The sequence below is a fragment of the Rhinichthys klamathensis genome, unplaced genomic scaffold, assembly GCF_029890125.1.
Source record: "Rhinichthys klamathensis goyatoka isolate OS25496 unplaced genomic scaffold, OSU_Roscu_1.1 h1tg000042l_1, whole genome shotgun sequence".
Lineage (NCBI taxonomy): Eukaryota > Metazoa > Chordata > Actinopteri > Cypriniformes > Leuciscidae > Rhinichthys > Rhinichthys klamathensis.
The window spans coordinates 4,597,759-4,624,437 of NW_026606589.1; the positions used below are offsets into that span (position 1 = coordinate 4,597,759).

Sequence of the window (26,679 nt, forward strand, 5' to 3'; positions counted from 1 at the left end):
TATAAAGCACTATAGCGCGTCCTGCTTCTGTACCGTATACTGCACACGCATTGCACACGGATTATGTGTGAAACCTGTGGTAAAATGATGGGAACAGACTTTTCTGTGGGGAGTTGGCTGAACGTTTAGCCTATTTATCCTAGCTAGCCTCTCCTGCGCTGGCTCAACTCGGTCTCCTTCCCTTCACGTTTTCTGACAGTCGGTAACTTATCGCAATCATAAAAACTAACTCCGGGGTTCTTATTGCTGTTGTTAGAACAGCAGTGTATTACACAACACACCATCACGCTGTTTTAAAAAAAATACAGTGATAATACCATGGATAATTCCAACGCTGCCTCGCTTGTCAATTGACAGACTGACAGTTGCCGTGGTTTCTATGTCAACAATATGGCCGCCACAAACATTGATGACGCAGATCGAATAACATCTATATACAAGAACTTATCATAGATTTATTGAAAATATTACACATTTGATATGATTCAATTAGGGAACCAAAACATGTCATATATAAATATAATTATAGATTTTTTAAAAGATAATAATATTGACATGCATTGACATTTTTTGGGAATAATTGACAACTAAATGTTACAAAACGTGGTACACATAGGGGATGTGAGCCGAATTTCCACCATTTGGAACTCCAAAACTGCCTGTCTAAGTCATAACAAGCCTCCAAACAAAAGGCAAAATAATTAGTCAAAATGTTTTGTTGATATATACACCAATGAAATTGTCAGGCATTAGCTATAATAACGAATTGACGTATGTTGTGAAAGTCTAACTTACAGTTGACATTCAGCATTTTCTTTTGCAATAAATGATGAAAAATCAAGAGGAGTCATATTCCAAAATTCATATTGCATCAGTAATATGACAATAATGTCCACAGCTGATACAACTTTCATTTTACAACATACATAGAAATTAGACGCCTACTAACAATTCTGATTAGAAATATCAGAATACATACTCAAAGCACTCATACTTGTAATACTTGTAACCAGGGCCTAAAATGAACACTTGCCAAGTGCCAAATGCGAGTAAAAATCGGTGTTGGCGAGTCTATGAAACGGTGTCAGTCGCCAGTAACAATTTGTTTAATTCTAACAATGCAATGTTGTGACAACATGAACGTGAACAAATGTTAACAACGCTCTGTACAGTTGACGGGTCAGTGCTTGATCACGAAAGTTTCAGCTTTTCCAAAAAATATTCAAGCGCTGGAACACGCGAAAGGGAATTTGTTTGAAAGTGAACAACAAAGGACAAAGAAAAAAACATCACTGCTCTTGAACTTTAAAAAAAGGACATGCAGACTATAATTCATCACATTTATATAGCGCTTTTCTGGACACTCAAAGCGCTTCACATAGAAGGGGGGATCTCCTCAACCACCACCAATGTGCAGCATCCACCTGGATGATGCGACGGCAGCCATATTGCGCCAGAACGCACACCACACAACAGCTTACTGGTGGAGAGGAGACCGAGTGATGAAGCCAATTGGTATATATACAGGTCCTTCTCAAAAAATTAGCATATTGTGATAAAGTTAATTATTTTCCATAATGTAATGATAAAAATTAAACTTTCATATATTTTAGATTCATTGCACACCAACTGAAATATTTCAGGTCTTTTATTGTTTTAATACTGATGTTTTGGCATACAGCTCATGAAAACCCAAAATTCCTGTCTCAAAAAATTAGCATATCATGAAAAGGGTCTCTAAACGAGCTATTAACCTAATCATCTGAATCAACTAATTAACTAATTACTCAAAACCGCAATCATGAGTAAGACTGCCGCCCTGACTGCTGTCCAGAAGGCCATCATTGACACCCTTAAGCAAGAGGGTAAGACAGAAAGAAATTTCTGAACAAATAGGCTGTTCCCAGAGTGCTGTATCAAGGCACCTCAGTGGGAAGTCTGTGGGAAGGAAAAAGTGTGGCAAAAAACGCTGCACAACGAGAAGAGGTGACCGGACCCTGAGGAAGATTGTGGAGAAGGGCCGATTCCAGACCTTGGGGGACCTGCGGAAGCAGTGGACTGAGTCTGGAGTAGAAACATCCAGAGCCACCGTGCACAGGCGTGTGCAGGAAATGGGCTACAGGTGCCGCATTCCCCAGGTCAAGCCACTTTTGAACCAGAAACAGTGGCAGAAGCGCCTGACCTGGGCTACAGAGAAGCAGCACTGGACTGTTGCTCAGTTTTGCATGTCATTCGGAAATCAAGGTGCCAGAGTCTGGAGGAAGACTGGGGAGAAGGAAATGCCAAAATGCCTGAAGTCCAGTGTCAAGTACCCACAGTCAGTGATGGTCTGGGGTGCCATGTCAGCTGCTGGTGTTGGTGCACTGTGTTTTATCAAGGGCAGGGTCAATGCAGCTAGCTATCAGGAGATTTTGGAGCACTTCATGCTTCCATCTGCTGAAAAGCTTTATGGAGATGAAGATTTCATTTTTCAGCACGACCTGGCACCTGCTCACAGTGCCAAAACCACTGGTAAATGGTTTACTGACCATGGTATTACTGTGCTCAATTGGCCTGCCAACTCTCCTGACCTGAACCCCATAGAGAATCTGTGGGATATTGTGAAGAGAAAGTTGAGAGACGCAAGACCCAACACTCTGGATGAGCTTAAGGCCGCTATCGAAGCATCCTGGGCCTCCATAACACCTCAGCAGTGCCACAGGCCGATTGCCTCCATGCCACGCCGCATTGAAGCAGTCATTTCTGCAAAAGGATTCCCGACCAAGTATTGACTATTGAGTGCATAACTGAACAATTATTTGAAGGTTGACTTTTTTTTTTGTATTAAAAACACTTCTTTTATTGGTCGGATGAAATATGCTAATTTTTTGAGACAGGAATTTTGGGTTTTCATGAGCTGTATGCCAAAATCATCAGTATTAAAGGAGTAGTTCACTTTTGAAAAAACTTTTGCTGATAATTTACTCACCCCCATGTCATCCAAGACGCCTATGTCTTTCTTTCCTCAGTCGAAAAGAAATTACGGTTTTTGATGAAAACATTCCAGGATTTTTCTCCATATAATGGACTTAAATGGGAACCGTACGGTCCAAGGTCCAAAATACAGTTAATAACAGTTTCAGATGCAGCTTAAAATGTCTTTAAACGACACCAGACGATGAATAAGGGTCTTATCATGCGAAACGATCGCTCATTTTAAAAATAAATAACAACGTTTAAGTTTTATAAGCTCACATGCTCGCCTTTCTCTGTTCTGTGTGACTCTCCTGTTCGAACTCGTTCATCAAAATGAACAAATCTTTTTTCGAGTCATTTGATTCATTTAACGACCGAAATGAACGAATTGACTCGGAAAAAGATTTGTTCATTTTGATGAACGAGTTCGAACAGGAGAGTTACACAGAACAGAGAAAGGAGAGCATGTGAGTGGGATTTTTTGTGACCACAGAGAGTCAGGACCTCGGTTTAATGTCTCATCCGAAGGACGGTGCTCAATTCACAGTATAGTGTCCCCATTACTATACTGGGGCGTTAGGACCCACACAGACCACAGGGTGAGCACCCCCTGCTGGCCTCACTAACACCTCTACTTGTCTAGGCTATTCAATTTATATTAGTTAAGCTAGTAGTTTTAGCTGTGGTATCAAATCGAAATAGAGGAATGTGAATTTTCACTGGCATCTAAACTTTTGCACCATAACTACCTGCTTTTTGTGTCATGGCTGGTAAAATTATATTTTTTGGCTGGTAAATTTCAGCCATTGGCAGGTGTGACAAAACAAAAAAAAAATGTTTTAGGCCCTGCTTGTAATACTTCCGATGTAAATTTGAAAGTGCAATGTGAAGGATGATCATTTGCGATGGAGAGGTCGTACCTGCAGTGTGAAGGGGTCGATGACCTGGCACAGCTGATGAGGTTTTGTGTCAAAAGAGGCAGGACGGTGGAGCAAAAAGCCACTACTGTGCGCCACCCACCCTGCTTCCATTTCCTCATTCCGACAATAAACAAAACCCCTGTGAGGAAGGCCAAAAAAAAGTTTTAGCTTTTAAAGTCTTGAATGTAACTCTACACCCTTGTTTCAATTAGTAAACACGGAGCCATGAATATGCAAATATGCCTCCACTCAATCACACCAGCTCAGGGGTCTCATTTATAAAACTGTGCGTAAGATCCTTACTAAAAGTGTACATGCGCCTGAAAGCAAAAAATGGCGTGTAACGGCAAAAAATATTCAGACTTATAAAACCATGTGTACGCCATAACCTGTGCAAATTCCCTTCATAAATCCCAGTCAGCGTAAGATTGTGCGCACATGCGTCTCCACCCCAAAATAACCATTATGGAGCTTACAACGCCTAGTTTTACAATGCATATCCTCATCTGCATATCATTTGCATATGCATATTCATCCACATGATACCATGTTTAACGGTACAAGACATCAGGAAAATATGAGATACGGATGTGCCATCACATTAAATTGCTAAAAATCATTTAGTAGCCTATCCTTGCCTTGTTTTTGGCTAAATAAATCAAATAGTATAAAATACATTTCAGAGAAAGTTTTTCTCAATCATTAATTGCGAGAAAATATTTTCTCAGAAAATCTGCTATTATCATGCGCTAAGCAATCCTTGCTGTAGTTAAAACATTAAAACACAGCATGCCACAGGAAAAGTGTTCAAAAGCATTGCATCCACAATAAATATTTCTATTTATTAGAATATAATTTTTTTTGTAACTTCTCAGTAATGATTTCATGTAATTTAAGTGCTTAACTCCATTAATAAGAATGACATATTTAATCTAAATGTGTATATCAGATGTAAAACAGTTTAAATCATTCTTTATTTATTTAAACTGTTATTGTGGACATGCACTATATTTGTGATTAGGACTGAAACATGAATTAGGACTGAAGATTTACTGTTTTTCCTTCATCTGCCGTTATGGCGCTTTTCCACTGCAATGGTACAGCTCGGTATATATGCTACGGCAGTGCAGTCAGCTTCACTAAACGGCCCTTTAAGAGGGGATGGATGTTTGCTTCAAGTGATAGGCTAGAGTGAAATTATATTTGTATTATCTTGCTGTATGTGTAATTTTCTGTCTAAAAGTTACCAAAAAGCCATTTAACTCCAGCTCACCATCGGTGTCGCCAAACTGCTCCGTCTCCAAAACGTTCGTACGTCTGGGTCAGAGTTTGCGTGCAGGTGCACAATTTGTTTTTGAGAAATCTCAACTTATACGTCGGAAGTGGCGTACGGCTCTTTCAGGGCCTGTTATGTGCGTACGCAATGGTTATAAATGATGCGCCAGAATACCTGATCAATATTACACACCACATAGACATATCAACAACATTAAAAACTTGATTTTCACCACAGCTGAAATATATGCTTTTAAATGGACACGTACCATTCGGCGAAACCCTCACCCTGACGTGCAACTCTCCAAAAATGTAACAACGTTTCAATTCTAAGCGAACCGCAAGCGCCGTGATTGGTCTGCTAGAACCCGGGTTACGGCGTAGGTCCGACGCAGAAGTATAAATCAGCCTTAAGTCTAGCGTGACCGCGGCTTTAGACACCATTAAGCTTCTAATTACTTAACTTATACAACTTATAATATATCAAATTAAACAAGAGAATCTGTTGTTTCAGATGATACACAAGTTGCCATTCATCATGAATTAATCTGATCGCAAATCAAATTAGAATTCAGATACATTAGAATAGTTTTTATCCTCTAAAAATCCTAATAAACTATATCTTTACACAGAAACTAACAACTTCCACTGTGAGTTCAGAAGGATGGTGTTCATGTATGATAGTGATTTTAACCCTGCAAATAAAAGAAGTGGTTAAACTGGCGTTACAATTAAAAACATCCCCAGTTTCCGCCATTATGTAAAAAATTCTTTATGCAAAATGGGATTTCTTATTTTTTACATTTTGGTTGACGTGTCCAAGACGTTTCTTCATGAGACTGAGGAAGTGCAAGTAGTTGACATTTATGAGAGGAATGAAACAAAGGTCATTGACACAGCAACATTTCAAAAGTCCAACAAATGTAGTTGCTCACAGAGCAGAAATGAGAAAGACAGCAGGACAAAGCAAGAGCTGTAGAAAGAGCACAATAGTAGCCTGGAGGTTACTGGTACAAACAGAAAAGCAGGCTAGGTTGTTAAGTGCTAGTTATGTAGTTTTAGAGTTACCTCAGCGTCCCATGCTGCCCTGAGCCCAGCTTGCTTAAGCCCTTTCCAAAAGAGTTTGTTGTGTAGAGATAGAAACCATCTGTAGCCAGGCTGCGTCCCAGGTCTGTGTCTGAGAGAAAAAGATGTTTTAGGGCCTGATGAAATTCGTTTGAATTTTTCACAAATTCAATTCGATAGTTTCCTAAATTCTGTGTTTTCCATTTAAATATTTACGGATTCCATTTTAATACTTTGATCGAATTTTAATAATTACAAAGGATGTCTAATCAGTTTAATTAATAAAACTTTAACAATTTCATAATTTTCAAATGCCCTATGAAAAAAGGTGGTAATCAAATCGATATAACTTTACATTTTGATTTAAACTTAAAATTTTAATTTAAACAATTCCTTGAATTTTTGGTCAAACAAAGTGCTGCACAAATTGAGATTTACTTTTGAAAGTAAAATGTAGAAAAAAAAACATTGTGTGATATTCTTTGAAAAAAGTTATGTTTTAATAAAGTGTATTTTTATTATTATTATTGATTAGAGAAGCAAATTCTACTATATATTTTTGCCATATTTATTTTTTAAGTTAAACAACGGGTTGTAGTGAAGACTATAGAGTATCTGTGTTTATCTGACGATAGTTCTCAAATGGAATGGTAAAATGCTAAGGTGACACATGAAGATCATGTGTTCATGTCCTCATATAGTGAGACAGCAGACGCTGAAGACACCATGAGAGTCACACGTGCTTGATTTTGTGTAGTAGGCCAAACTGGGACAAGCGGACTTCAGATTTCAATAGCAGACTTTAATATTCACAGACAGTAATGTCACCATTTGATTAAGGGTGCTTTCACACTGGTAATTTAGTTTGAAATGTGGCACAGTTCGCATGAAAATTAAAAAATTTTCACAAAGCAACACGGACAACATAGCGAGTGTAATCAGGGTAGCAAATGGATGGCAATCCGTGGTCTCCTCTTTTTTACAAAGAATCCGTTTGCAAGCAGCAGAAATCCACCTTCATGCAAAACACACACAGTAAACCCAAGTGTTGTTTACTCTGCTGCGCATAATAGCACCAAATTAATAAAAAAATATATATATATTGACCTGTTTTCTATCATGCGGCATGCCCGTTCGTGATGATGTAAGATGCGCAAATTCACCTGGGTTTGAGAGAATCAGGTTGAGTGTGAAACCAGACCAGCGCTGCGGGGAGCGCTGGGAACAATCGCGCTCGGACTGCAGCAAACGTGCCCAGTGTAAAAGCACCCGAAGTATACAACTCTACTTTTGATTTATTCATCCAAACAATTCCGAGACGTTCCGCGTTATATAGTAAAATCAATTTTTGGCAATGGATTTCTGTGATTCCATTTGCATTTTCAACACCAAAGAAATCATAGGTCACTATGAAGAGGCAAAAGACAGCAACGCTGAGTTGCAAAAGAGCAGGGATTAGCGTGTTGTACTGATATACTGCATGTAGCATTTTGAAACTGAAAAGAAATCTCTTAAATGTTGTGTTTTGTGTCATTTTGTTCAAAGTGTTGAGGTTGACAGACCAATAAAAAAAATATTATATTAATTCCCAAGCAGAATTGTATGCTTTCAACTTTGCTGTTACAACAATCTTTCTTTATGCATGTAGAAACATTTGCCAGCCATCATAGACACACCTTTACTCTCTGGACCAGTGACGCTGCTCTCTGGAGTGGGCAACATGTCCTCGAAGCCCCACGACACACTGTGTTTCCCCCCTAGCAAACAGGAGGGTGAGCCTGGACCTCCCTCAAGAAGCAGCAGTCTGCAATTGAGTGAATTAAAGTTTAAAACTCTTTTAATCCTATACGGGTTACATTTGTGAAAAGTCTCAGAGAGTTATCCTAATATGCTGAATTGATGCATTAATTGGTGAATAATAATTCCCACCGCAGTTGAATATGTAATTTGAGAGTAGGGATGCACAATATATCGCCAACATAATGGTATCGGCCGATATGTGTTCATTTTTAATGTTATCGGCCTAATAAGAAAATTTGAAATTTATATTAAAGCCAATAAATAATGGATTATTTCCTTCAGCTGAGACACTTCAGATGCACGCTGTTTGCCATGAGGGTTTTGAATTGCTTGAAATATGATTGGAATCCCTTCAAAAAAGGATAATACGGTTAACATGCAACATGTGCAGTAGGGATGTCAACGATTAATCGATGATCGATTAATTGTCGATAACACGTTTAATCGATAAACCTTATCGATCATCGATTAAGCAGGTTCATGCGCGTGCGTGCTGCTCAACCGCGAAACATGTAAGCGAGCGCGCCGGAGTTATGTTTGGGACTATTTTACACCTTCATCATGACTATAAGTTTGCGTGTGCATTCGCTGCCTTTTGTTTTGTGCAAATGTAAGTTGTAATAGTTTATTTTGTGTGTGCCTATCTATATCTGATTTATCTCATATTGGATGCATTTGGTTAAGAATTGACGCAGCGTGATCTTTAGCGCGCGCAGCTCAAATGGCAATGCACGACTAATAACGACTATTGGGACTGTCATATTATATAACATTATAAAGAGAACAATATTGTAATAAAACATTGTGAATTCTTTGGGTTTAGTTGCCGTGTCGCGTTGTTCCAGGAAGAGCGCGTCCACAACATGAGTCATTCTGAATGGCACGTAACTTAGTTCAAGTTCACTTGTGCATTCACGTCATTTTGTGCAGATATAATTTGTAATATTATGTTTATTTTGTATATATCTGATTAATCTCATAGGATGCGTTTCTTTGAGTTAAATAACGTGCTAGCAAAGTGCTCAACGGTTAAGTTATTCATTCAGCGCGCGCCGCTCAAGCAGAATGCACGACTAATAACGAGGATTAAGGGACTGTCATATTACATAACATGAGAACACTATTTTATTAAATCGGTGTGAATTCATTGGGTTTAGTTGCCGTTTTAAGTGCGTTGTTCCAGGAAGAGCACGCGTCCACAAGTCACACATTCTGACAAGCGCATCTGAGGCGGCGCTGGTGACACGTTGTATTAGTCGTTATATTTGATTATTAAATATTTAATTTAATTCAGGGCCTGAATTTCGTTTTGGAAAATGGGGGGGAAATCGGGGGGGATTTTTTTTTTGAGGAGGAGAAGGGCGGGGGGCATTTTTTCCAAACAAAAATTACATTTATCTTGCCTAAATGTTTGCGCTCATTGCATTTTTACAATGGGGTAATATTGTTGTTAAGAGTTTACACAACACAAGGAAGCTTGATTTAAATTGTTTAATTAAATTGAAAAAAGTAGCACAAATAAATACAATAGAATAAAGATACAAATAAAGACAAATAAAGAGAAAAGTTTTTCAATGAGTCTAACTTCATATAGGCCTACAGAAACTGAATAAAGTAATCAAATGGAAAATAACACTGGGTAGTATTTTAGTCCTGAATAAATTAAATATATATAGGCTATTAATCCTGATTCCTTTAACTTAAAGCTATATTTTGTTGTTTTGACAACTAAATTAATGAGCTAGTGCACGGATCCTGTGTTCATTATACTGGCATGCGTTTTATGCTTATTAAAAGACAAAACCGACTATGTTTAGAGTATACTCACGAAGACCGAAATTGACACAATTTTGCGTGTTAAAGCAATATAATCCGCGAAAAATAACTTTTGTTACTGGCCAGCTGTTTTTGAGGCGGATTCTCTATGAATGTGCGCATAGAAAATAATCTCAGAGAGCGTGCGAGCACTGATTAGTTTAAAATCGCTTGAATATTTAAACTGGTAAGACTTAAAAAGACGTGCAAATGGTAAACTTCAGTCACGATGCACTGCTGGCCCGATTGTGCAAGTGAATATTCCGTCATGTCCCGACTCCTAAACGCGAGTGTGTATTATCGCCGCAGCGCTTGATGCTTGCCTTGCACAACACATTTTGAGAGAAGAGATAGAAGACGCGGCACCGCTGAACACTCACGCTGTTTGTGAAATTGCGTCTGGAAGATAGTTGTTTATGATTTGATTTTATAATCTGTGTGGATTACGATTGCGGGAATTTCCTGCATTATAAATGGGAGACCTGTGGGAATTATTAGAATTATGCGCAATACCGCGCCGAAATTCGAGCCCTGTAATTTAATTATCAATCACATCGAAACATTTTACAATCCTACTAGCCCTTTATTTAGATTAAAACCATTCTCATTAATTTGGTGAGGAACATAGCGGTTTGAGCAGCATTTGCAGACGCTGTCATGCTGTTGGCCATATGCACTGCAGCAGACGCATATTGCAGTATTAAGGCTAACGATTAATCGATTAATTGATCGTTAATTTAAACGACGATCGATCATGGGAATTTGTGAAAATTGACATCCCTAATGTGCAGTGCAAGTCTGTCATATAGGCTACATAAAATTATACTGAAAACATTATAACTGTGTGCTTGGGACATGGCTTTTAACGGTGAGATGTTTGTTTTCGTAATCAGGATCTCAAAAATCATATACAAATTTTAATTTAGATTTATCGGCCAATATTTTGGTCATCGGCTTTCAAATATAAAGAATTATCGGTAATCGGTATCGGCCAAAATGTTCATATCGGTGCGTCCCTATTTGATAGTTAACAGAAGTAGTTTAATGCTGTGTGTATCAGGGCTTGAATTTCAGCATGGGATACGGGTATTGGGCATCATTTTAATTTTGCGCTTATAATGCAGTAAATTCCCGCAAACATTTATTCACTTTAGCATGTAGGTTGTATAATAAATGAATCCACACAGATTATAAGATCAAATCAGTCATTTAATTTTTTTTTTTTTTTTTACACAATTGTCTTCAAATATTAATTGTATGACACATCTCACCTATAGAGAACATCAGCCACTGGAAGTTGACCCAAGTCTGTCTGTTTCTGCAGCAGGTGGACAGTATGAATGAACGTTTTGAGGGAGCCCCTGCAAGCAGACACAATAGAAATTGTTTTGAGTTTCTTTTGTTCATTTTTTTTTTTTTTTGACAGACAGACAGACAGAGATGTATGTACTGATGAAATCAAGAGAGACTCTACCCTAGACATATCAGATGAAAAGTGGTCGAAGGAGATGCACTAAGACACTTTAGTACGAATTGTAAAGAGCAATGTGTCTCAGCTTACAACTCGTGACTGATTCGGAGACAGGGCCAGAGAACCATACTTAGCAATTGGGGCAATTGTGCTGAGAGACAAAAAAATGTAACTAACGTAAATCACCATAATGTGCCCAGTTGATTAATCACAGTACATAAAGACAATTGTTTTTTATTACAAGTGTTCAGACATATTCAAAAGTTTCAATGTGCAAATGATGCATGTGCATATATTTCCAGAACAGAAATGAGAACACTGGATATAGTTTAATTTTGTTCACATACTAGAGTTTAAGATTTTTACAGAGGGTATTTTTGATATCTCTTTTTATCACTCCATAAATCAGAAAATATCATCAACAGCCACAAAAAAAAAAAGAGTCACCATGTCACCAACAAACCCCACTGATAAAACCTTTAGAACATAGATAGGAATAGAACTGTAATGTTTGGTGTATGATAAGTGCTGCTGAAGTGGAGATTTCTGATGCATTGCATGAGAAAAAAAAAGAAAAAGAAAATCAATCTCAGCCTTTAAAGATATGTATTGTAACTGAAATCCACAGACGCAAAAAGAAGGAGTGTAACAAACACTTAAATGTTTTATTTCCATTAGTCTGAAATAACATATGTCATGGAAGCAAAATAGCCCAAAAGGTGCATGAAAAAAACAACATTGATTGTGCCTATCTATAGTGTCTTGCCTTAGCTTTAAAAGGATAGTTCGACCAAAAATTAAAATTCTGTCATCATTTGCTCACCTCATGTCGTTCCAAACATGTATGATTTTTTTTGTTATGTGGAACATAAAAGATTTTTGTTTAATTATCATTTAAATGATAACCAAACAGTTGTGGGGCACCATTGACTTCCAATGTATTTTTTTCCCATCCTACGGAAGTCAATGTTGCCCCACAACCGTTTGGTTACCATAATTCTTCAAAATATCTTCTTTTGAGTTCGGTATTAGTAAATGATGACAGAATTTTCATATTTGGGTGAACTAACCCTTTAATCCACTCCATCTTTTGACCAGACTTCCAGCAAAGACTCTTCGTCAATTACATTTACCTTATCAAACTACTAAAAAAGGTACAGCCATTGTGCTGCGCTCACCTTGCACACGACAGAGCCACTAGTGCAGCAGCTGCGTTCTGTCTCTGCTGTTGGGTAAGTAGCAGCCTCGCCTGTGCCAGACCTTCTGGCTCATTCCTCTCCTCCAGCCAGGAGCAAAGCAACCTCTCCAGGCCATTTAGGCAGTCCGCAGGCTCCTTGCCTAGGCTCAGCGGCTGGCAGTCACGCAGACACGCGAGCAAGACTTCGGCGGTGACACCACAGAGTGCAGGGTCGTGCCGTGTTTGTGACTGCAGTAGCGGAAAGACCAACAGGAGGCCGACCCGTGAGGTAAACGGTGCCTGATCAGAGCCGGTGGGCATTTGAGGGTGGTGAGGATGGTGGTGATGTTGAGATTGCAAGAAGCCCTGTCGCTTAAGCAGGGCCAGCGCCTCCTCGTCGGCCCCTCCGCCGGTCCCCGGGATGACTCCTTCATGCTCCTGCTGCTCCTCTAGGGCCAGCTGTCGCTGTGCTCCCCACAGACCGCGCAATGCATTGAGACGGTACTCCAAAAGTCTTGCGTAAGCGTTGCTCTGGTTTCCACAGACTGCTCGCAGGCGCTCGGCCAGCTCCACTGGGTTCTTCGTCTCAAACGTCAAGATCTGCAAGGACAAAGAATTTGATAGTTGTTGAAGCTTATTTTGGCCAAAGATAAATGAAAATGAGTTACTTGCTTCACTGCTGTATAATTGGACCCCAGGTACACAATGGACCCCAAATACTGTATCTTACTTTTTTGTGCATTTTTTTGGGAAAAACTTAAAGGGTTAGTTCACCCAAAAATTCTGTCATCACTTACTCACCCTAGTTGTTCCAAACCTGTATGAATGTATTTCTTCTGCTGAGCATAAAAGAAGATATTTTGAAGAAAATGGTTTACCAAACAGTTGATGGGCCCCATTTATTATTCTTTTGTGTTCAGCAGAAGAAAGCTATTCATGCAGGTTTGGAACAAAATGAGGGTGAGTAAATGATGACAGAAATTTAGCCCATTTAAAATCTATATTCTGAAACATCTCCATAAGACAGTCTGCTCATTTTTAGGTTGTGGATAGCCTTCCATGGCATACTGAAAATCTTTCTGGCAACTATATAATTATTCAATATAAATGCGCAATTAATCCAGATATTACACTAAATCCTAAAGTAAATTTGCTCAGTGTGTTTGACAGGTATAAGTAGTAAAATGTGACGCTTAGTGGTTCCATCATTTAGTAAAGACACTAGCTTAAGTTTCAAAAACCTTTAGAACACAACATGTTCTTCATTTCAAGATGGACATCACTGAAAGTAATGAGTCAAATGCTGTTACTGGATAAACATCTGACATCTTTCAATGATGTGCACCACAAAACTGAGCTGCATAATTAATAGTGATCACGATTTATGCTTCTCCCAATTTATTAAAGGGGATGTCTAATACTATTTCATGCATTCTGACTTATTTTCACAGTTAAAGCTGCTGTAGGTAACTTTTGAAAAAAATATTTTTTACATATTTGTTAAAACTGTCATTATGTCCTGACAGTAGAATATGAGACAGATAATCTGTGAAAAAAAAATCAAGCTTTTCTGGCTCCTCCCAGTGGTCCTATTGCCATTTGCAGAAATACACGCTCCCGGTCAGAAACAACCAATCAGAGCCAGGAGGAATGTCTTAGCAGGGTCAATCACGCTCGTGTACCGCTGATCACACCCCTCTCTTGCACATCGCGAGCCGTCGTTCAAACTCAAGATTGCCGGCGTGCTGGCTGCAGCTGTGCTTATGATGGAGAAACAACCTAAACTGCCAATTCTCGAGTGACAACTGCTCATAAAACAAAGAGGTAAAAGGAAAAAGACCGATGACGATAAACAAGCGAAAAAGAAAGAATTACACAGAGCCCATTGACTCGGTGTCAAAACTCTAGCCGCATAACATGTAGATAAAATGTCACGCACTCTGCTAAGCAACAATTGACACCTGCTAATTCACTGGCTTGTCATGTTGCTGAAATAATGTACTAGCACACCTTATCTAGCATTATATATCGCTAGAATAATTACTTACATACTGTAACGTTAGTTACCGTTATATTAACGTTATCTTACTAGCTATTTATAACTTATAGAAAGAGTGCAACGTTATAAAGTTACACGTAGGCTATTGCAAAATACATAATGATTTGAGGACCAAGTTTGAAGTCAAAGTATGGGCAGGCCATAGTCAATGTAAAGCATATTGTTGACGTTTAGTCCCTATTAGTGAATGTGCTTTTTAAACTTTTTATCCGCTGTTATCGGTGGCCCTGTTTACTAGCCTGCGCGTTCATGACGGGCTCCGCTGTGGAGGACGAGCTGTGGAGGGAGGGAGGGAGGGAGGGAGGGAGGGAGGGCTGTAGCGCAGCAGAGAGCAAGGGGGTGGGACCTGTAAGTTGTGCTTGTTCAAATTTTCAGGCTAAGTCAACGTTTTCTCAAAACTCCCTACTGCAGCTTTAAAGATTTGGATTCTTATGCTCAACATGGCCAAAGTTTCAAAAAATGTGTTGGACGTATGATGGAGTATGCCAAATACACTCCTTCAGGATTAGTATAAGTTTCTGAAAGTTTTTGACGTCATAAAAGGGCAGAATTCTATGTATGGGCACTTCTCCTGGAAGAGCACGTGCACACATCAACCAGAGCGAGAGCAAGAGCAACGCCCATCAACGTGTAACAAGTTCGGGTTACGGAGGTCGTCGGCAGCCCTGTCATTTTGTCTTTAGACCATGAGATCATCAATGTCACCACAGTGTGTTTCTGGTTGTGAGGGAAAGATAACCTTGTTCAGCTTCCCAAAGAACCAACCGTTAGGGGAACAGTGGATGCAGTTTGTTTTTCTGGGGCAGCAATGGAGTTGTGCAAGTGTGTTTGTTTCTATCAGGCATTTCGGTGCCAAATGTTTTATAAACAAGCCCCAGTTCCACGCTGGATTTGCAGATCGTTTGTAACTGAAAGATGGAGCGGTCCCAGTGATAAAATATCCCGGTCATGAGTCGGAATTGCAGGCGGTAAATAACATCAAATGTCTGTGTTTTGTTGGCAATCAGCATGTAAGTGCATAATGTAAATAACACGGACGTATAGTGAATAAAAAGTTATCCAGGGATTATGCGATGATGTATTGTGCGTGCCTCTTTAGCTCCGCCCACAGCACGCCTCCAGGAGCTCGGCTGTTTTCGAAAAGAATCGGTACAGCGTATCTGTCTTTTAAAAATCTGATAAAACTAAAGACTCTTTGGAGATATAAAGGATGCAATCCTACTCTATAGGTACTCAAGATTAACATGAGATTGGCAGAAACTGTGTGTGTTATGTGCCCTTTAAAAACATTTGATACATTGTGAAGACATTTTTCAGTAACACGTTTTCTTTGTGTGTGTTCTGACATCTTGAAAAAGTTAATGCTGCATATAGGGAAATTGCACATTATATCACCCATTCTAATCTTGTAATTTGCATTGTTTTCATACATCAAACTTCAAACTCATCAATGCCCCTTTTGGCCGTATGCTGATTAGATTCGCTATAGCTACCTGTGTGTTGCCCTACCCGTAGAATTTTACTTGTAGAATCAACTAACAGACAGACATTTTGAAAATGTTTGAAATTGGCATTCAACAAGCTGGATGTGATCAAAATAAAGGCATACAACAGATTGGAAGTGCACAATGGCAATTGTATGGCAAACACTGAAACAGCAAGATGGCAACAAACAAGCAGATGGATCTAAAGGAATTCTGGAGATGTTTCTCAGATGGCCACGGCCTGTATTGGAGTGCTTTGTAGTCTTCCTATTCAGTGCCACAAAAGGCAAACAAACACAAAAAAATTAAGCTGGGTAAAAAGCAAGAAAATCCCCCTTCTAAATTACAAATGTTTATAAGTTGCCGAGTTATAATGGTGGAAGGGCATTTGGCCCATTGCAGAAACACTGATCTATATAATGTCATATAGGCCTAATATATCATCTATAAATAGTGAGCAGAAAGACACAGTTTGTTTCACATTGTGATACCATAAATAAGTTCTAAAAAAATTATATATTTTTCGTTATTTTGAATTCAGATGTGTTTATTGGTGTATATCACTTAATTAGAAGGACAACAATTAAATTACACTGTCTGTTACATGGGGACTACTGAACAGCAATCTACAAGTTTTATTATTTTAATGTGCAAAGTATTGAAAGTCAATTAAATTGTGAAAACTATCCTCTACTGTACTTTCATTTACAACAGTATAAGGTCCAGTTCACACAGAATGCTTTTTGCTGTTAAAAACGTAATGACACAGGTTAGCAGAATGAAAAAAAGCGATCGGTCTACAGGTGCGGTTTACAAAAGTGTAACGTCTTTTAACTTGAGTGCCCAATTTTTAGAGATGCTGCAAAGGATGCAAGAGACAATGGTCAAACATACCCGACAAAAAGCGTGTTTACAAAAGTAGCGCAGTGCGCAACTTGAACACTTGGGCCAAATACAACAAATACGTTATTAGTAGACAAGTTGTCAAGTGCAATGACAGCAAGTGTGGTATTGGGACGGACCCTGACAGTAGGTGCATCCCAGTTTGCGTTCTATTCTACGTTGGTGCTAGCCGCCATAAAATCAAAGACGACTGACACGGAAGAGATACATTTCATCCCTTCGTAACATTAAAGGGATAGTTCACCCCAAAATGAAAATTCTGTCAGTAATTACTCACCCTCATGTTGTTCCAACCCTGTAAGACTTTCGTTCATCTTCGGAACACAAATTAAGATATTTTTGATTAAATCTGAGAGCTGGATCACTCCTCCATAGGCTTCTTAAGGGATCGAAACTGGCCGGCCCAAAAGTTATTAAAGACATCGTTAAAATAGTCCAAGTGACTACAGTGGCTCAATCTTAAGTTTATCAAGCAACGAGAATACTTTTTGTGCGCAAAAAACAAACAAAAATAACAACTTTATTCAACTATTCATTTCCTTCTCTGTTGGCCTCGAGATTTCACGTAATGAAACTGCGCAATGCTTCAAGGTTGTACGTCACACGCATCACACACATGCCCAGCGTCGGCCAATAGTGAGCCTGCGTGTGACGTACAACCTTGAAGCATTGCGCAGTTTCATTACGTGAAATCTCGAGGCCAACAGAGAAGGAAATGAATAGTTGAATAAAGTCATTATTTTTGTTTGTTTTTTGCGCACAAAAAGTATTCTCGTTGCTTGATAAACTTTTCATTTTGGGATGAACTAACCCTTTAAGGTTGAACCACTGTAGTTACATAGACTATTTTAACTAGGAATGCACAAAATATCCATTATCGGCCACCATATCGGTATCGGACGATATAATTTAATTTTTAATGTTATCAGACCGATAAGAAAATTTGACCGATATATTAAAGCAGATAAATAATGGATTATTTCCTTCGGCTGAGACACTTCAGATGCGTGCTGTTTCCCATGATGGTTATGAATTGCTTGAAATATGATAGTAATCACTTCAAAAAAATGAAAATACAGTTTAGTGCAACATGCAAAGTCTGTCATATTGGTTACATACAATTATAATGAGAACATTATAATTGTGTGCTTCGGACATGGCTTTTAATGGTGAGACTTTTGTTTTTTGTGATCAAGCTCTCAAATTATAAAAAAACAAAATATTTAGATTTATCGGCCAATATATTGGTTATCGGCTTTCGAATATAAAGAATTATTGATATCAGCCAAAATTTACATTTTGGTGCATCCCTAATTTTAACAATGTCTTTACTACCTTTCTGTGCCTTGAAAGTGGTAATAACATTGCAGTCTATGGGGGGCCAGGAAGCTCACGGATTTCATGATCAAATATTCATTTGTGTTCCGGAAATGAACGAAGGTCTTACAGGTTTTGAACGACATGAGGGCGAGCAATTAATGACACAAATTTCATTTTTGAGTGAACGAACCCTTTAAAGACCAGTCGTTATAAATCAGAATAAAACTGCAATGACGTCAAATTCTGTAACTTATTTTTACAACCATTTTCTCCGAGTTGAGAAAATGTGTGTAAAAATGTATAAATAATACAATTAAGATAAATAAATAACAATTTCATTACAATAAAAAGGTTAATAAATGAGTAAATAAATGAATAAACAATACATCTAAAAATACAGAAAAACGTAATAATGTAACTTTCCGAATTATATTTTAAACATATTTTTATCATTTTAATTTTTCAAAGTATAAATTGGGTCTTTTTCCGGTAAACTGTATAGCTGCCTTATAAATTATTATTATGGGTTCCTTACATGAGGATGATCATATTTGGGGGTCCGAGGCATCTAAAAGATTTAAAACCCCTGCGGTACAGTGCATAGTGTGAGTATAAGTGCATAGTGTACAGTGCGTCATTTGAGACACTACTAGTGACTCAAATTACAATCGCACCTCCGATATATGATACATATATGATACACATATGATATGATACACAAAATATGATACAGACGCAGAGGTTTCCTTTAATATAATAATCTTTGCCCACACAAATCCCCAATAAGCAAACCATTCTGGCATCTTTCGTTTCAGACTACTATTTAGGACACACTAATTCTAATCTGGGATACTACTTAGGGTATGCGAATTGCAAACAACGCCCTTTAGCCGTGACTATACGACAATAATCGCATTTTAACACGGCTATTCGTATTTTTATGTTATTACTTTAATACATTACTTATGGATGAAATGACATTGGTTAGGACAACATTTGTGTTACTATAACAGTGAGCAACATTACATGTTTGGGGGAAACCCCTGTCGTAGAGCTAGATGTTACTATTATAACTATAGGTTGTATTTAACAAGTATTTTTGACGTCCTGTGTTAGAATTGTAACCGATTGTAACATGAATCCTACGGACAGGTCAATAGCTGCCTGCCACACGCCAGTGAGAGATTCAACTCCTCCTACTAGCCTGTCGAAGCTATGCTAACGCGTCAAACATCAGAGACAAGCAAGAACTGTGTAACTGTCATTATATACGGCACAGAAATGTGAAATAACAACCTCAAGGCAGGGTTAATAAGCTTCATTAACATCAACGTAAACCGTTTGGCCGCTAACATCTATGTTTAGCAATAATATATGATTCTTCACTCATAACGGGCTTGACAACAGCCCGCGCATGTTTACACGAACTAACATCAACAGAATGACACGATAAATAATTGAACACGTGTTAAAACAATTACGTGCTTCATTTACTTGAAGAAATACAACAACAACCTCTTATTATTAGCATGCTGCTACCTGACAAGCCTGTTTTGGCCGAACATTATCCAACCGAGTTAGTTAACTTTAGTGTTAAGCTAATCAAGTTCACATCTAACAATATAGAGGTTCCTCTGAAATAAACAAATATGATAAATGCACACCTCCTGCTCGGATTCCCCTTGTTCAGACACTCCGATTTCACTGGGCAGCTCTGCCAGGTCCGTGACCCGAATTAGTCCATCGTGAAGGAAAATAGTCTCTTCCTTCACTGACAGCCACTGGGAAGAATCCACAGCACCTGATCCCATCTCTTTCTCCTCCGAGGCAAAATGCAAAGTGGTCAAACATCAAATTGAACGTACGACGGGATCAGATTCAGCTTGAGCCGGCGACAGATATCCTGCATCATCACTGAGCGCGCGGCGCGACCACGGTGTACGACGCCCATGCGAGGCCTCGCTTGAACGCTGCAGATCGATTCGCCAGCTCGGCTCCAGTGTTATCGGGACTGTGGGCGTGACACAGGCACAAATTTCGCTGGGTTTCCAAACTTGAGACAATTGCGCAGTTCCTGAATTGACATTCGCGTATAACTAACTCGAGACTGAGCGCTGACTCTAAAGGAATTAACGGCGCTTCAGTCGCATTTATAAACCTTCTCCAGCTGTCAGTCAGACACCATACTAAACCAGTTCGGTTTGAGTAGCCTATAAGATACACATTGGATTTCATAAAGTGCCTTCAATTATGTATAATTGATTTAATTTTTTTTTTTTTTATAAAATCCAACGATTTGTTTGGATGGGTGCTCCCCTCTTTTAAAGTCACCATGGAATCAAAATGACCAATCTTTTTTTATGGAATATTGTGTAACAGGGAATTGTATAGGAATTAAAATTGTTTATTCTATATAGGGGCTCTTAATTTTTTTTAAGGCGACCTTTATTTCAGAACGTACGCCTATTTTAGAATTTAAGAACTATTTCCTTGGTGACGCCTCATGCAGCCACATGAGAGGTATGTATATCGTGTTTATTTTGTTTTTCCTTTTTTATTCAAAATATTCACAAACTTGTAAAAAAAAAAATATATATATATATATATATATATATATATATATATATATATATATATATATATATATATATATATATAGCCTACTATGTGTGTGCCTGATGTGGCTGCCTGATCGAAATTAGGAGTATGTGGTCTCTGACTCTGCAAAACAAAAGTGGGCGTTTTTAAATTTGTGGGTGTTTTCAAATTGGTTGGTGTTTATAAATCATTCAGTGAAAATGATGCCCTTCACCAGACCCCACCCCTAAACCCTACCCTCACTGTGAGTGGGCAAATCAGGTAAGACGGTCGAAAACGCCCCTCTGTTTATGGCCTCGCCCACTGATCTGGTAACTGCTATACTGTCCTGCAGAGGTGCATACATGGAAATGGGGGCTTTCCCTTTAAATGTTGTGATGTCACAAACCAACATAATTTCCCCTCCTCTTGAGATATATCCAGCTGCAGACCCGCAGCACCACCAGTTTCAGAACCCCAGTGCCAGAACCCCAGCGCCAGAACCGGAAGTGAGGGAGGGGCGGAATTATTTACAATGACACAAGCATGGTTGCAAGTATTTAAAAATATTTAAAATTGTCGCACCTTTTAAATAATATTTAGGGTATGTTTTTATTACACAGTGAGTCACTGCTCGTTGTATGAACTATAACTGGTATGTGAGTGACAAATAAAGAGCAAGACAGCGCTCGTGTTGTTTGAAGACGTGAGAGTGCGCGCGCGCGGCCAGGGCTCTCTCTCTCTCTCTGCTCGTTAAGCGCCCTGTCATGCGCAGCAGTCATTCTGTTCTACATCACTCACCGATCAAAATAGGCTTTGGCGGGACAAAAATTTGCTTTGGCGGCCGCCAAAAAGCGGACGATCTGACGGGTTTTAGAAGATTTAATACAACCTGAAACTAAAATACAGACCCGACCTCTATTTGAGACCGGACTTATATTTACCCAGACCTGCAGCCACACCAGGCGTGTAAAGAGACAATCGTCTATTTGGGACTCGGCTATTATTTGAAGTATGGTACATTTTTATGGTTTCTTTTAAAACAATGCCGGATTTTCTCTCTCTTTTTAGATTTTTAACATTATTTTACATAAAGAAAAAATGCATGCTGCACATGTTCTTGTGAAATAAAGTATATTTTATATAAAATGACCATAAGTTTCAAGCATTATTTTTCACCATCATGATCAGGAAGTAACTCTCATAATACAATGAAACGGATAACTATATAGAATTATATTACACAAAATCAATGTTTTAAAATGCTTATTGTACTATACCTTAATGTATCATTATAATACGCATAAAGTATGACGTTTCGTGTGTAATAATGCCGTTTCGTGTCTAAGCAAATTACGCTCCAAAACGTTAGGTGGCGTTACTCGGTTTAGAACGTAAGCTCCGCCCCTCACTTCCGGTCCTGGCGCTGGTGTTAGAACGTAAGCTCCGCCCCTTACTTCCGGTTCTGGCGCTGGGGTTCTGAAACTGGTGGTGCTGCGGGTCTGCAGCTGGATACTATTGGCTCCTCTTCCCTTTTGCATTGTAACTGAATGGGACAGGGAGGTTTCTTTTGACGTCCTGATAATCCTATTTAAAGGTGCAGTGTGTAGATTTTAGCGGCATCTAGCGGTTCGGTTGCAAGTTGCACTAATGGCTCAGCCCACTGCTCACCCCTCCCTTTCAAAGAAGCTACGGTTGCTAAAATGGGACAAACATATCGTCGTCTGAGACAGCAGAGAATAACCAGAGTAAGCCAAGTTTCTGTACCACAGTCCATTATAAACCACATGGATAAAGTTTACAAAGCCATAGTCAGGTGAGTATCAAGGGTCTTAATATATAATATAATAATAGTAATCAGCTGATTGTCTCACGAACGTAACCAGCACATTTCTCCCCACATAGCAAACCCATAATGCAGCGAGGGAGAAGAACCACATGAAACTATCCAACTACATATTTTTTCTAACAGGGTAGGAAAAGTTTAGCTGGCTAATATGAGCTGTTATGCTGTAGGGCTGTGGCTGAGCTGGTTAAAGCTTTGTTTATACTCGACGTGTCCGCATGAGCGCAAAGGTGCGCGCGGCAAAAATGACGTGATTGTAACAGCGCGCGCGCCTCCGCATCCCCTAGACAACATTTACTACACACAAATGAATAAATAATAATGAATAAAAATATTGTTTTTTTTCTCTGGTTTTGAAAACTCTTCGCGATCGACTTAAAATGTTTCCAAGATCGACTTGTCGACCGCGATTGACGGGTTGGTGACTCCTGTAACGTTACTGTTTTACGGTCAATAGTACTAATCAGCTGATTGTCAAAGCCATAACACAGCGAGAAGAACTAAGTTACATGAAACAATCCATCTACATATTTTACACCACTGACAAGGGAAAAGTCACTACTCACGGTGTCTATGGCTAGCTTCTAGCTTTCTGCGGCTTCTCTTTCAAGGTATGAACGAAACGCGCTCTGTAACGCTGTTTGTTCGCTGTCAGCTACGGTAGAAACATGACGTCACAATATGTCGACCTTCATAGAAGGGGGTGCCCGCAGTTATGTAGAGATAAATGTCTCATTCTAAGGTAATAAAAACATTACGGTTCATTGAGTAAGGTCTTTATACACCACTGAACAGGTAGTTATGGATCTTATATTGCATTTCTGTCAATAGATCCTCAGAAATATTACACATTGCACCTTTATGGGCAATTCACTCAGAGAGGCTGCTTATTTGTGTTATCAGGTATGTTTTCTGTTTTATTCTTGTTTAATGTGATTCCCATTACTTAATTTGTTTCATGCTCCTTTTTTCTCCTTTTCTGCATGGGAGAGAAAACAAGGGCGATTCACTCTAAAGAGGCTTCTTATTTGTGTTTTGTGTCAGGGAATAAAAGATCCAGCAAAACTGCCACCTGCTGTCCCGTGTCTAGTTCCACAAAGCTACACAATGCAATAAAGTGTTTTACAACTGGTGTCGCTGGCGTACATCACGCTTGGCGTCGCAAGCCACCGTTTACAATTGCAGTATTTATTATAAATTATTTATTCATGCACATAATTCTTTTTTGCATACAGTGCGCATGAAGCCCAGAGTATAGCCTCTACTACAGTACATAGATTTTTTGCATGTACTATGTGCATGAATTCCTTCTTCAAATTTTACACATACACTAGGCATGTGTAGGCTACAGTTTGCATCACGCCCAAAGTAAACTTAGTTATTTACGCGTACACTAGGATATGCGTACAGTGATCGAAGCACATTTTTATATTTTTTACATGTACAAAAGAGTATGCATAGAGTGCACATGATGCGAAGATAATACACTTTTGGTTTTTATGTGTACACTAGGGTTTGCATACAGTGCGCGCGAGTCCCAAAGTATACTTTGGGTATGCATACATGGCATACAAAGCGCAATGTATACTTGAATTTGTACGCATATACCAGGGTACCTGTACAATGCACACACAGCGCTCATGAAGCTCAAAGTATACTTTTGTGTTTACAAGTACAGTAGGGTATGCGTAGAGTGCATGAAGCCCAAAGTATACTTTTGCTTTTTATGCGTAAGCCTGCGCATACAGTTTGCGTGTGCACCAGGGTATGTGTTTGGTGCGCGAGATGAGTCCAGGGGTCGGGAAACTTTTTTGGCCGAAGAGACATTTTTTTTCATTTTTGGTTAATACAGTTTTCCAAAATAACCACAGCAAAAAAAGAATGAATTATTATAAAAAATACTTTTTTTCAATAATAGTAACTTTATTAGGTCCATAGACAACTAAAAACAAACAAATATGCAACACACGATAAATAAGTTGCAATATGGAACAGTGTTTTATTACAATCGCTTTTTCAAAACTCTTTACACAGTAATCACAACAGCAGGATATGTGGGCTAAACTGTGGATCATTTATCACTGCTTTGGCACAAAATACATTCGATGACTATATTTTCCAAATTACATGAATACATTTCTCACAAAACACTGACCGTTCCACGATGGCGTGTGCGCCCGACGTGTCTGGAGCGGTCAAATGTGCTATTCTACATATAGCCTACTGTACATCTCTATGGTTAGCATGGCCTGCTGATAGATGCTATAAATCATAGATATAAGTAGAAGACACATTCGACGGCTCCAGACATGTCGGTGCACCCGCCATCTTGGAACGGTCAGTGTGTCATCACTCACAGTAAGAATTAATAATGCCACAACATTGCGCAGATTCTGGTTGTGAAACCGCCGAGATTTCAATTCCCAAAGAAATGGTATAACCTTTCACAAGTAGGCCTTTGGTTTGTGTTTATATACTCAATATTACGTTTTAACTATGGTACTTTCTTTTAATGTTTTTACTTTTACTATGGTCAATTTTAATGTTGTGTTAGCTGATGCCTTTGTCTAGTTGTATTGTGTTAGTTTACCAAAATCACCTGCTGAAGTCTATTACAGATATAGATATTCATACATGTGTAACTACGGTTGCAGATGCTCAGTTAACTTGCTATTAAATGTTCACGGACCGGCTTTGACCATTCCAAAATGGTGTACGACTTATGTATAGCGGCCTATGGAAACGGACACTAATGAGGCGTCTATATATATATATATATGGTTGTAACTACACCATATGGCTGCAAAGTGCAGTAAGCAATTTCTGAGAAACGCTGTTGATGTTTGAAATCAGTTGACACAAACAAACACTCTCCTCCCTTCATTGCTCCACCCCCAAAATGCACGAACATGCATTGCGAGAGTGGATATCTCTTTATCATAGCTGAAGCGAAGCAAAATAATGCTTCACGGAAAATTAAGAGATGACGAACAAACAAAGAGGAAGAAAAAAATTTACATACAGTACAAGAGTATGTACACTCACCTAAAGGATTATTAGGAACACCATACTAATACTGTGTTTGACCCCCTTTCGCCTTCAGAACTGCCTTAATTCTACGTGGCATTGATTCAACAAGGTGCTGAAAGCATTCTTTAGAAATGTTGGCCCATATTGATAGGATGGCATCTTGCAGTTGATGGAGATTTGTGGGATGCACATCCAGGGCACAAAGCTCCCGTTCCACCACATCCCAAAGATGCTCTATTGGGTTGAGATCTGGTGACTGTGGGGGCCATTTTAGTACAGTGAACTCATTGTCATGTTCAAGAAACCAATTTGAAATGATTCGAGCTTTGTGACATGGTGCATTATCCTGCTGGAAGTAGCCATCAGAGGATGGGTACATGGTGGCCATAAAGGGATGGACATGGTCAGAAACAATGCTCAGGTAGGCCGTGGCATTTAAACGATGCCCAATTGGCACTAAGGGGCCTAAAGTGTGCCAAGAAAACATCCCCACACCATTACACCACCACCACCAGCCTGCACAGTGGTAACGAGGCATGATGGATCCATGTTCTCATTCTGTTCACGCCAAATTCTGACTCTACCATCTGAATGTCTCAACAGAAATCGAGACTCATCAGACCAGGCAACATTTTTCCAGTCTTCAACTGTCCAATTTTGGTGAGCTCTTGCAAATTGTAGCCTCTTTTTCCTATTTGTAGTGCAGATAAGTGGTACCCGGTGGGGTCTTCTGCTGTTGTAGCCCATCCGCCTCAAGGTTGTGTGTGTTGTGGCTTCACAAATGCTTTGCTGCATACCTCGGTTGTAACAAATGGTTATTTCAGTCAAAGTTGCTCTTCTATCAGCTTGAATCAGTCGGCCCATTCTCCTCTGACCTCTAGCATCAACAAGGCATTTTCGCCCACAGGACTGCCGCATACTGGATGGTTTTCCCTTTTCACACCATTCTTTGTAAACCCTAGAAATGGTTGTGCGTGAAAAT

General features: G+C 39.1%; 1 protein-coding gene across 9 annotated transcripts in view; it reads right to left on the reverse strand.

Annotated features, from left to right (window-relative positions):
* LOC130082297 (probable E3 ubiquitin-protein ligase HECTD4) overlaps positions 1-20,345 on the reverse strand; it is a 134,783-nt gene extending 114,438 nt beyond the window's left edge. For 8 of the 9 annotated variants that reach the window (XM_056247152.1, XM_056247150.1, XM_056247151.1 and 5 more), the window contains exons 1-6: positions 19,909-20,344; positions 12,480-13,078; positions 11,102-11,191; positions 7,892-8,019; positions 6,219-6,327; positions 3,876-4,014 (exon numbers count right to left, since the gene is read on the reverse strand). In XM_056247152.1, the coding sequence (XP_056103127.1) occupies positions 3,876-4,014; positions 6,219-6,327; positions 7,892-8,019; positions 11,102-11,191; positions 12,480-13,078; positions 19,909-20,055 (1,212 nt within the window). In that variant the 5' untranslated portion in view covers positions 20,056-20,344. Of the gene's footprint in view, positions 1-3,875; positions 4,015-6,218; positions 6,328-7,891; positions 8,020-11,101; positions 11,192-12,479; positions 13,079-19,908 lie in introns of all 9 variants that reach the window. The other variant, XM_056247147.1, reaches the window with a different exon arrangement.
* Between the last annotated feature and the right edge of the window lie 6,334 nt (positions 20,346-26,679).